The 12,536-nt window shown below is 44.1% G+C and overlaps 1 protein-coding gene across 2 annotated transcripts in view; it reads left to right on the top strand.

Annotated features, from left to right (window-relative positions):
* Window positions 1–12,536, top strand: part of ABHD16A (abhydrolase domain containing 16A) — a 50,925-nt gene that overhangs the window by 10,368 nt on the left and 28,021 nt on the right. For both annotated transcript variants that reach the window (XM_029584391.1, XM_029584389.1), the window contains exons 5-6: window positions 4,324–4,409; window positions 8,025–8,098. In XM_029584391.1, coding sequence (XP_029440251.1) covers window positions 4,324–4,409; window positions 8,025–8,098 — 160 coding nt within the window. The remainder of the gene's footprint in view (window positions 1–4,323; window positions 4,410–8,024; window positions 8,099–12,536) is intronic.

Below are 12,536 nucleotides of genomic sequence, written 5' to 3'. Positions count from 1 at the left end.
TATTATCTAACGATTTGCAGAGCCAGTCACCTGACCTGTCTCCAGGTCAGGTGACTGGCTCCAGAACCTGTCTCCAGAACCACATAGAGCTTCTACTTCACCTGAATATACAAAGTATCCAGCATTCCTTCAAAAAATGACAAGCAATACCAGTTAGTCTGTAAGAGGATAATACACATACAACAGAACTCCAAGGTGTTCATTCAACCCCCAAGGCAGTGCCTATGCATAACGCTTCGTTGGAAAACCAAACTAAAATATGAAAATGAAATCAGCAATGAAGAGAGCTAAAAAGACTAAGGATTATTCTAACAACCCTAAAAAAAAAGATCCAAGAATGTTAGATACAGTAAACAGTGGAGTGCTTCAGTACTTGGACTGGTGCTTTTTTAATGTATATATAAATGAGCTGGAAAGGGGTGCAACGAGTGAGGTGATCAGATTTGCAGATGACACAAAATTATGCAGAGTAGTTAAATCACAAGCGGATTGTGATACATTACAGGAGGACCTTGTGAGACTGGAAGATTGGGCATCCAAATGGCAGATGAAATTTAATGTGGATAAGTGCAAGGTGTTGCATATAGGGAAAAATAACCCTTGCTGTAGTTACACGATGTTAGGTTCCATATTAGGAGCTTCCACCCAAGGAGATCCAGACGTGATAGTGGATAACACATTGAAATCGTCGGCTCAGTGTGCTGTGGTGGTCAAAAAAGCAAACAATATTAGGAATTATTAGGAAGGGAATGGCGAATAAAACAGTGGATGTCATAATGCCTCTGTATTGCTCCATGGTGAGATTCTGGTCGCTGCATCTAAAAAAAGATATAATTGCACTTGAGAAAGTACAAAGAAGGGCAACCAAAATGACAAAGGGATGGAACAGCTCCCCTATGAGGAAAGGCTAAAGAGGTTAGGGCTGTTCAGCTTGGAGAAGAGACGGCTGAGAGGGGATGTGATAGAGGTGTTTAAAATCATGAGAGGTCTAGAACAGGTAAATGTGAATCAGTTATTTACTCTCTGACAATAAAAGGACTAGGGGGGCACTCCATGAAGTTAGCAAGTAGCTCATTTAAAACAAATTGGAGAAAATTCTTTCACTCAATGCATAATTAAGCTCTGGAATTCATTGCCAGAGGATGTGATTACTGCAGTTAGTATAACTGGGTTTTAAAAATGTTTGGATAAGTTCCTAGAGTAAAGATCCATAAACTATTAATTAATGAGCAATAGTAGCTTGAGATCTATTTAATGTTTAGGTACTTGCCAGGTACTTGACTTGGATTGGCCACTGTTGGATACAGGATGCTGGGCTTGATGGATCCTTTGGTCTGACCCAGTATGGCATGTCCTTATATTTATGTTCTTATGATCATGGACCTCTTTGCATCACCATTCAGTCACAAGGTACCTTGTTGTTGTTGTTGTTCCACAAGACAATACAGCGAGGTGATAGTGATAGATGCATTCCTAATGCCATGGAAGGAAGGCCTGCTGTATGCTTTTCCACCAATCCCTCTAATAGCAAAAATGATCTTAAAATCAAGGAGAGATAAGGGAAAGATTGTTCTACTAGCACGACACTGGCCATGTCAAAGTTGGTTCCCTTGGCTACGCAGACTAACAAAAGCACTGCCAATCAGATTTGCCATGGTTTCCAACCCTACTGAGCCAGTTCCAAAGATCATTCTTGCATCCCAATCTCTCAGCACTAGTATTAATGGTTTGGATATTGAAGAATTGATTCAAAGACTTCACCTTCCACAGAACATGAAAGAAATCCTATTGGCAGCAAGAAAAGCAGAGAATCTTCTAACTGTACACGGAAGAGATTTATGCATTGGTTTCATGTACAACAAACAGACCCCTTTCAGCTGTTCTGTCTCGAGTTTACTTAATTATCTGCTGCAACTAGTTAATACAGGGTTGAAGCCTAACTCTGTAAGAGTACAGCTGCGTGCCGCCGCGGCATCTATCCTAAATTCAGCTGTGCAACGTATCTTTCGCCAGAGTCACTGCATTGGCTCCCTATCTGCTCTCCCCTACAAATGCCTTCATTCTACAGCACTTCCTTACCTCGCTTATCTCTCTCTACAGCCCGCCTCATTCACTCTGCTCATCAGACAAGCCCCTATCCTCTACCCTACGCTAATTCCTGACGCCGAGTGCTTGGAAAGGTCTTCCTGAACTGCTGCGGCATGCGCCGCCTCTTGCTGTGTTTAAATCCACCTGTTTGAGGCTGCTTTTAAATTGTAACCAAATTGTCTGCTTTTAGCCTCATTAACTTTTTTCTTTTCGTTTTTAATCATTGTTTACTTTATGAAATGCCCCAAGTCTCTTGTCTGTTTGTCTTGTTAGATTGTAAGCGCCATGGAGCAGGGACTGTCGTTTGTGTGTGTTTGCACAGCGCTGCGTATGTCGTGTAGCGCTATAGAAATGTTATGTAGTAGTAGAAGTAAGAGGTTAACAGTCTCACTAGAACCATTGATATCAAACATTTCTAAAAGGGCCTCATAATTTAAAACCACTAATAAAGGCACTCACCCTCAATGGGATTTGAATAGAGTACTACAGCAGTTAATGAGAGCACCATATGACCCTAGGACTACAGCAGAAATAAGATTTGTTTCACAGAAAATACGTCTTTTAATTGCATTAACTTCAGCCTGAAGAGTAAGTGACCTACAAGCTCTGGTTATGTACTCTTCATATACTCAGATATTAAAAAAATAGTCGTGCTAAGTACTCTACCGAGAAAGGTATCGCAGGTTCATCTAAACCAAACTATAACCTCGCCTACTTTTTCCCCAAAACTGCATCCAGTGCCATCAGAGCAGGCATCACATATGATAGGATAGTAGTGCTCTTCTAGAATCTATCTAGACAGGACTAACTCATTGCAACTATTTATATCCTCTGATATGGATAAAAAAGGGACCTCCATTAAAAAGCAAACTTTTATCCAGATGGCTGACTTGGCATCTATCCCGTTGTTAGACAGCAGTAGACTGCAAAATGTTACAAGTGATAAAGGCTCATCAAGTGAGAGCAGGAGCCGAAACGAAAGCACAAGTTACTTCGGCTTCGGTCCGAGATATTTACAAAGGAGCTACGTGGTCAACAATACACATGTTTACCAAGGAATCTTGCACAGACAGCATCTATGGCCAATCTGTGCTCCGGAACATTTTCAGATAGATTTACAACTTCCTGCTAATTGATGACGAGTCGCAGTAACGCATCAGTGATGCAAATATTCAATTGCAGCCCTCAGCTGGGGAGTCCCATCTTATGTGGCTGTATTGTGCTACTTGTCCATGGAGAAAGCAAAGTTGCTTACCTGTAACAGATGTTCCCCCATGGACGGCAGAAACAGAGCCACACAATCCCTCCCGGGAAGTTGAAGTTAGCTAGGAAATGGACTGAGGGAAGGGGATATGGCGACGCAGCCCGAGAACCCCCGTGCAAGCTGCGAAAGTGCTATTTAAAACTTTCTGAGCTATGAGAGAGAGCTCCTGACTCGGTGCCGTCAGATGACGTCACCCATCTTGTCTGGCTGTTTGTTCTGCTTTCCGCGGAGAACACCTGTTGCAGGTAAGCAACTCTGCTTTCTTAGAGACATTAGAACTACAGGTCCTGGGTGCATGGGGGGGGGGGGGGTGAAACTGTCTGATGATGTGGAACCCATCTTGCTTTAATCTGTGCCTCCTGTGATTACCCTGCCCGCCTGTGTGCTGTCACAATCAGTGTAGTCTCACTGTGGTATCTCACCCTAGCCACGTTTGTGATCAGAATGTCTTCCCCACTGTACAGAGCAATCAGAAAATGTATGACCCAAAGAGAGACAAAGGTTTATATATTTTTTTGGTATTGATAGAGTGAGATTTTGTTGCCATTTTTTTTTTTTTTGTTGTTGCGAAGCAATCAGAAACCATGAGCATGTGAGATTGCAGTGACACTGTGCTGCTCATGGCCACTCCCAGGGGAGAGGATTAAAGATTTTGACAGGCATCGGAAGTATTAAGAGTACACAGAAGGTCAGGTTGTCACTTAAGGTCAGATGTGAAGTTCAACTACACTAACTATTCAGAAGTAGTAAAGTCGATTTCAGTTGTTTATTTCCTGGTTGCCAGTCTTACATCTTATGGGTCATGGACCTCTCCCAACTGTAATATGGAAGTGAGGAGCAAAGAATTGCTAGGCAGACACCTTCCTCCAGAACTCATTTACTGGTACCAGACAGTCTCCGATTTGTCCACAATGTGACCCTCATTTCCACTCTCAATCTCTCTCTCTCTCTGTCCCACCTCCCCACTCAAGGTCTAGGCAGATGGACAAACCCCCAGTACGTTCAGTTCATCAGCATTTTAGAAGAAACCAAAAGAAACAGTTCTGCAGAGAATAAGGTGTGTACATCCCATTTACAGATAGCACACCCGCTCCCCTCACTGTCTCCCATTCACGAGATACACCGTTTCACTTTATATTAAGGATAAAATGCCCACCCTCTCACGCTTTCTCTGTGCAGAAGTTATATCTTAGCACTTTATATTAGGAATCAAACTCTCGCACCCACACCAGCTACACCGTATCACTTTATATTAAGGATAAAACGCTCGCTCCCCTTGCTGCCTCCCATGTAAGTTAGGGTCCCACAAAGCAGACCGGAAGACGGTCTGTCAAAGCCAGAAGGCAAGACAGACCAGTCGCCTTAGCATGAAGATATTTTATTGGTATATATATTTAAAATTCAAACAGAGCCCAACTCTGGCCGAGTTTCGCACAGTGGCTGTGTGAGGGGCACAGGCTTTCTTGAATTATTTTACTCTTGTTGGGCCTAATCCAGCTCTTTATCTCCATTACCTCCTCTGAGAGTCCATTCCATGCATCTTAAACCTTTTCTAATAACTCTTCAGATAGAAGTTGAATCAAACGGGTTAACAATCTAGATTCTTAAGTCTAGATGCGCATTACCTCCAGAATTGGGCTCTGTTTGAATTTTAAATATATGTGCAAATAAATATCTTCAAGCTGAGGCGACTGGTCTGTCTTGCTTCTGTTTTGTTTTGTTTTTCCCCATATACGTTATACCCAGGGCCAGCTCTAGGGTAAAAGGTGCTCTGAGTGAAAATTATCAATGGCACCCTTCTCTCCTCTGTACATTCTGCCTTCTATCCATTCTCTTCACTCTCTCTCTTTCCATGCATTCTCTCCTTCTTCCTTCTTAATCCATTCTATCCCTCCAAGCATTCCCTTCTCCCTCCCATCATTCTCTCTCTTCCCCAGATATTCTCTCCTCCCTCCAGGCATACTCGTAGGGCCTGATTTTCTAAAGTATTTACATGCTTTAAAACTGGGTTTTACATATGTAAAAGCACTTTACCCGTGTAAGTAGACTTTTGAAAATTGCTACAATATATACCATTGAATTGTCAGTAGGTTTTACCTGCATTAAGTGACTTAATGCGAGTAAATGTTTTTTTGAAAATTGCTATGATAGTATGTTACATTTACATGCGTAACTCCTTTGAAAATTCACCTATTAATGGTACAGAGTGTATAAATTCTGGAGTCACCTTAGTTAAATGAACACAAACGATTCTCTATCGGGCACTTTGGAAATAGTACAAAACCAAATAAAAACAAATTTCAAACCTGTATAGCAAACTTACCATATCAAAAAAGCACTAATTCCCAGGAGGAACAGCAAAAATCCTGTCTATGAAAGGCAGCACTGCAAATATGACATTGGGTCCTAGAACACCAATACACTTCCTACTGGGAAAACAGAATAAATCAGACTGCTACAGATCCCTACATTGAAACCAAACACTGGTAAAACATCTCACCTCCGTCACTCATGCAGAATACAGACAGACCTTCATCTAATATAGTATTAAGGATCACAAAATAGAAATATGAAACAAAAACACAACTGGAAACACCAAGAAGCCAGACTCTAAATGCAGTGTAACACTAGAGAGAGAGAAATGCAGAGATGCACATTTCCCAAAGCTGAGCTATTCCAGTCACTAAACTTAAAATGCTTTCTACCTTTGTTGGCTGGGCATTTCATTTTTTTCTAATCAGTTTGGTCCTAGTCTTTTTATTTTATTTTTTTCTGCTTTCAGTGCCTTCCTCTTCTCCATTTTCCTTTTCTACAGTCTCCTTTACATTTTCATTTCTTTTCTGTTTTCTTTACTTCTTCCCCTACATGTCTCGGATGTTGATCTTTTCCTTTCATCTCATTTCTCTGCCTTTCTATTCCCTCAAAGCTAGATTTCATCCTCGCCTTCTCCCTCTCCAATTCTTACTGCCCTCACTTTTTACCTCTCTAACTCTCTCTTTCATTACCTCCTCTCAACTCTCCACCCCCCTCACTGATCTCTAGATACCTGGTTCCATTGTCCTCACCCAACTACTCCCTCCTTTCTGATTCACTCATTCCCCACCATCCCCAAGTTGACTCTCTCTCTCTCCAGCCATCCCCTTTCCAGGCTTCCTGTTTCTCCTTGCCATTTCTCCCCATCATTATTTTGCCCGCTCCCTCGCATCTCTTCACCCTATCTGTCTCTCTTACCCCCATTGTCCTTCTCAGTCCTCACAATCTCCCTATTTTTACCTACCAGCTTCTATCTCCCAATCTCATCCCTCTTTCCTAGTCTTTCTTTGTCCCCTCACCTCATCTGTATTTCTCCCATTCTCATTCGTTCTGTGTCCTATTTCCCCTTTGTTTTTCACCTACAGTCTAGTCCCTCATTTCCACCCTCTGTACTCTTCCCATCCCAGCCCTCATCTACTTTTGTCTGCCTTTCATCCCTTCATCAAGTCAAACTCCTTCCCTGTCACTCATCCTCTTTGCTGGTTCCAGTCCCTTTCCTCTCCCATCTCAGATTCTGTCTCCGTCTTCATTCTCTCATCTCCAATACTCTCTCCAGTTTCCTCCATCTCCCTCCATCCCCATGTCCCTTCTCTCTCCCTTTGCTTCCCTTCCTCCCCAGATTTAGTCTGATCTCACTCCATGATCCCTTTCACACTCTAAATCTTCCTTCCACCTAAATGTGGTCCTCTCACCCTCTCTGTTCTACCAGTCCTGGTCTCCCTCCCTCTAGTTGTGGTCCTTTCTTTTCCATCCTGTCCCTCTATCCTAGATCCTCTCTCCCAATTCATGCACCCATACCAAGCCTTGTCTCCCTCTCCCTGTTCCCCACCACCCTATATATAGGTCTCTCTCTCCTTGTCCTCCCTTCATCATCCCACCACCCCAGATATAGTCTCTTTCCCTGCCACTATCTCCCCCCCCATTACCCCATGCAAATTAGGTCTCCTGCTCCATGCCCTTTATTCCAAGTATTTTCCATTTTCCCCCTTCCCCCATGGCTCTATTTTCAGTTTTTTGGGTCCCTTATGGATTCCATGAGAGAGGCCAGTCTCACAGTTTGAACTGATGTGCTATATTAAGCACCGCTCCTCCTGCCAGCCACATGCATAGCAGGGGGGGGCCATAGAGGAATACCCAACCCAACAGGCTTTGTGAAGGCTTAGCCTCCTCAAGCCTTATCTTATACTGGGTTCCTGATTACCGCTGCTTCCCAGCCCCCCAGCTGACAGTCTCACTGGGCAATGCTGGGAGTGCCTGAGGTGCCCCTTGTCTTATGGCGCTCCAGGCAGTAGCTTGCGCTATCCAAAGGCCGGCCCTGGTTACCCCAGTCACTTTATATTAAGGATAAAATGTACATCCCCTTGCAGTCTCCTGTACATGAGTTACACCCTATCGCTTTATATTAAAGATAAAAGCCCACCCCCTCGCTGTCACCCATAAACAAGTTACATCCCTATTACTTTATATTAAGGATAAACCACCCGTCCCCTCACTGCCCCCCATTCATGAATTACACCCTGTCACTTTATATTAAAGATAAAATGCCTGTCCTCTCGCTGTCTCCAGTACATGAGTTATGTCATATCACTTTATGTTCATGATGATCTTTATTGGTGAATTGTTTCTTCCCCCATTACAGAGGAAGTTGTCTCGTTATAATTTTGACTTTAAGAGTTGGCCTGTTGACTTCCGATGGGATGAGACAAGCAGTAGGTGAGTGATAACATGAGAGAGACAAGGGCAGATGGGATAAAGAGGGGCAATAGCCATATACAGAAACTGCTGAGGAGAGAGAGAGAGGGGCAGGAGGAGGAAAGCAGGAGAAATAGTTAAAGGAACCATTGAGGGGGGAGAGGGGGCAGGACGGACAAGAAGCAGAAACTGCTGAAAAGAGAGAGAGAGAGGGGGGCAGAAATAGGAAAGCAGGGTAAATAAACATGAGCCCAGTATTCAGAAAGAACTTAGCTGGATAAGATGGACTTATAAGTCCTTCACTAGGTTCTGAAGGATTGTCAATCAAAATGAAACCACTCCTAACCGACACAGAAAAGGGGCAACAAAACAAAATCCTGAGAATGGGGCAGCCACTGAGACAGAAGGGAGGATTGGAATGGTCTCGTGTGAGACCTGACTCATGGAACTAGATCCAAAGTGGTCACCATGAAAACCCAGCAGCTGAGATAATCCCAAGCTTATGGGGCTCCCAAGGCTGAACTTGGAGAACAGTTTGGGTTACTCCACCATAAGGAATACCTAACCTATCTTGCAATCAAACCAAGCTTCCTGGTATTCCAAGAACTAAGTAAGAAGAAGTTTCCCCTTTGCAAAATTGCCCACACAGCACAGGCTTTCTAAAAACTCAAACAATTCTATGGAACACTTGAAGGCCGTTGTGATAAGACTTGACCCTGATCAGCCAAGCGTCTAGATAAGGAAGAACCATAATGCCCTCTCACTTCAGAGAGGCTGCAACAAGCTGCCATCACTCTGGAAAAAGTTTGTGAAGCCATGGCCAGAGAAGCTGTGAGCTGAAAATCATCCAGCTGAAGCTAAGATACCTTTGATATGTCCTAATGGGAATGTGAAAATAAGCTGCCGAAAAGACCAGGGATGAAAGAAACTCATCTTGCTGCACCATCACTAGAATGGAACAACAAAAGATTCCATCCTGAAGTGAAGAATCCAGAGACCGATGAATACACTCTTATCAAGAAGAAGCCAGTAGATCTCGTGTTTGGTTTTTTAACTTTGGAATAACAACCACAACCCTGGCCTGAGCGAGGAACCAGAGACTCAGCCTGCAACAGCTGGAGCCTTGAGAGAGTATCCTGAATATCAACCTCTGGTGGTTGAGACACAGAGATACTATGAAAGTGTCGGGAATTGGCATAGCGAGTTCCAGAGTATAACCGAAGTGGATGACATGCCAACCGGAGAGGTACCAAGGAGTGAATCTGCCATGCTTCATTGTGAAGAGCTAGTTGAGTCAGGCTGGTCCTTCTTGAATCTGAAGTGATAAGAAAACGACTGCTTTCTAGGCCAATCAGAAGTCCAAAACTTGACAGCAGCACTTGTCGGCTCCATAGAAGGACCGATTTCTGTCTTCAGAGAGCTTCTGTGGCTGTGGATGTCCAAGACTTTTAACTAGTTGCTCCAAATCTCCTCCAAATAATAGTTTTCCCTCAAAGGGAAGCTTGCCCCCAACAAGACTTAGACCACAAATCCGTTGCCCAGTCATGGAGCCAGAGAAGTTGTCCAGCCGCTATGGATGAAGCCACCAACCTAAAAGAGATTCTGAGGAGATCACAAGGGACAGCAGCTGATTCATTCATTGCTTCTTTAGTTTCCAGACGCTGCTAAATCCATGGTAGGAGCATCCATGCTACCAAACTTCCACAAATAGAACTTTGAACAGAAAGGCCTGGGAAAGTAAATGTGCTTTAATGGCAGCTCCATCTTCTATTCTTAGGGCCTATTACAAAGTTTCGCCTTCTGCAGGGAAGTGATTCTAGTTACTGCTGAGACCAGAGTGCCTACTTGAGGCAATGGAAATAAATACTGGACTGCTTCTTGGGATACAATTTTTCACTCCCTTGAGACTGCTCTTAAGGGGAATCCCCTTCAGAAAGTACCATCTCCTTTGAGAGAAGAGGAAAGACCTTAGAAGACTTTGAAAGCCTCTTAATAGGATCCCAGTCATGAGTCCCCTGAACTTTGAAAACAGCAATTCCGAGGTTCTAGAGACAAAATCACTAAGCACTTCGGTTTACATACAACTATTGAAATGACTGACTTGAGTCTTACAGAGAACAGGAAATTCAGAACTTGGATATTATACATTTATGTGATATATATAATATAATACATATGTGAAATATAGATGCAGAAGGGACCAACCAGAGGAACTATAATAATTATTATAACCCTGGTATATGCAAAGCACAAAATTAGAACCTATGCTGGACCAGCTTTGCACAGAAACATATTTCCATGCCTAGCTGCCTAAATGAACAGGAGTTCTCTCTCACTCAAGCCAGTTTGTTCCCACTTTGGTTAGAAGCGAAGGAAGCAGGATGCCATTTTCAGGTAGTGGTTGATTGCTGTTGGTGCTGTTGCTGTCTGATGCCACTGTACTGTGTGTTGCTTTCACACACTATCACAGTCCTTTGTTATACAGGCGGCACATTGTCCGAAGCTGGAGTTTTTCCTCTGATCTTTCCAAATAGCTTTAGAAATTCTTTGATCCATGCTTGGCTGAGCTGTGTCAGCAGCTGGTTATCTCCTTCAGGAAATGGGGGAGAGCTGTCTTTGCAGGCATATATGGGAGACCATCTCTCTTGCTCAGGAATACACTGTCCTTGAGTTAGTCATGCAGCTCGTTAGTATGTTGGAGGAAATATCTTTTTGCAGGTGGTTATTAAATCTCCACTTTCCATGCCAAATACCCTTGAAGCTGCTGGGCATAATGTTGTCCCTTTGAGGGAAGAGATAACTGTCATGAGCTCATCCAAAAGTCTTCCTGAATAGTGGCTCAAAACAGGGAACAGGCTGACAATCCTTAACATAACCTAACTAAGCCTCGCTGTCTAGGCCTCATGCCAAATGCTCATGAATGACTATCCCAGCTCTGTGCTAACTTCACATTGCCCCAATCTCATCCCTGTGAAAAAGACAAACAGCTGTGTCATCCACCTTTTCCCAAGGGCACCTCTCTCTCTTCCAAGGAAGCATATCTAGCTTTCCTAGAGTATCTTCTCAGTAAAGAAGGGAGCCTTTGAAGGATTTTTCTTTTTAGGCACTTAATCCCTGGCTGAGGCTTGTAGTGAAGCCTTAGATTTGCAGATGTCCCCCTCCCACCAAGCTTCTGAATCGCACAGAGACCTGGTGCAGAAATCTCAAACATTCACGAGAAAAAGCACCTGGAGAGTGCACACACTGAGAGGCGGATTTAATTTAACTCCTACAGGGGCCAGCACTTGGGAATCCCCAAAAGAGCCAAACCCCACTGAATCATTCTTGTGGAGCTTGGAGGGCCAGGAGAGTCACCAAGTTGAATCCAAAATGGCAGCCAAAACCAGTGATTCCAAGGTCTCTCCCATCCTACACTTTGCAGCATGGCTTAATATTTTAAGTCCTTCTGGGCTCTACCAAGTCCCCTCTGGGACAGAGAACTCTCACCGTGGGCTTGCTGCACTGGGCGTATCAGGTGTCAGGCCCTTAACTACTGCTGTGGCCGAACTCTATGAAAAAAGGGGAAACAGGCCTAGTGAAAATCTTGCTGCATCACCAGTATATCCTACCATCTGCTGCAGCAGAGAATACGGAGTTTGTTCCTTTGCTGCGCCAAGGAAAACCATTCTCTGTCTCCATCTGCTGGTTGGAGGAAATAACCTACTCGTCTTGACTGGACTGGTATAGCAGGATGAAATGGAAACACAAATTTAATATTCTCTTCATCCAGTCAAACTAGTCCATACCAACAGGTTATGCATGCCGATCAACAGACTCACTGACGTCATTCCTTATATACATCTGTGCTGACACCAGCCTACCAGTATTCTCGCTCTCCAGCAGATGGTGGACACACATCCCATGCTTGTAGGCTGAAGTGGAATAGACCATTGGAGCTCCTGAGGTGATAGACTATCTCTCCCTCCCTCAGTCCACTGGATCAGTGCCAATTACTGTTATAATCTGGCAGAAGGGAAGTTCAGAGCTGCTCCCCCCCCTCTTTGAGCTGTGCAGCGCTGGCAGGAGGGGGGCCTTCCAGAAAGGTAAGGCGCTCTCCTTCTCCCCCTCCCCCCATGCCCATTGTTCTCTGCCTTCCTAAGGGTGAGCTTCTCCTGTTTGCCTCTCTTCTGTTTTCCCCTCAGCTCCCTTTGGCTTTAAGATGGAGGTTGTGCTGGGAGCAATAAAATGGAAAAAAATACAAAAACAAAACTGTGCACGGGAGCGTTCCAGAGGTCCTTTTCAGCGGTGGCAGTCTACGGTATTGGGGTGTTGGAGCTTGGAGGACCTGTGTTTTTGAAGTTAGTCACTGACTCCCCAGCAGAGCAGGGAGCTGGGCAGCTGACTGCATGGTTTTTGTGCACTGTGGGAAACGAGGCAGAATGGCGTAGCAGCTCAGAGCAGGAGAAGAGCCGCTCTTTGC

This window comes from Rhinatrema bivittatum, chromosome 19 (genome assembly GCF_901001135.1).
Source record: "Rhinatrema bivittatum chromosome 19, aRhiBiv1.1, whole genome shotgun sequence".
Lineage (NCBI taxonomy): Eukaryota > Metazoa > Chordata > Amphibia > Gymnophiona > Rhinatrematidae > Rhinatrema > Rhinatrema bivittatum.
Note: the sequence above shows the minus strand (reverse complement) of the source record. Positions and strands in the feature narration are given on the sequence as shown.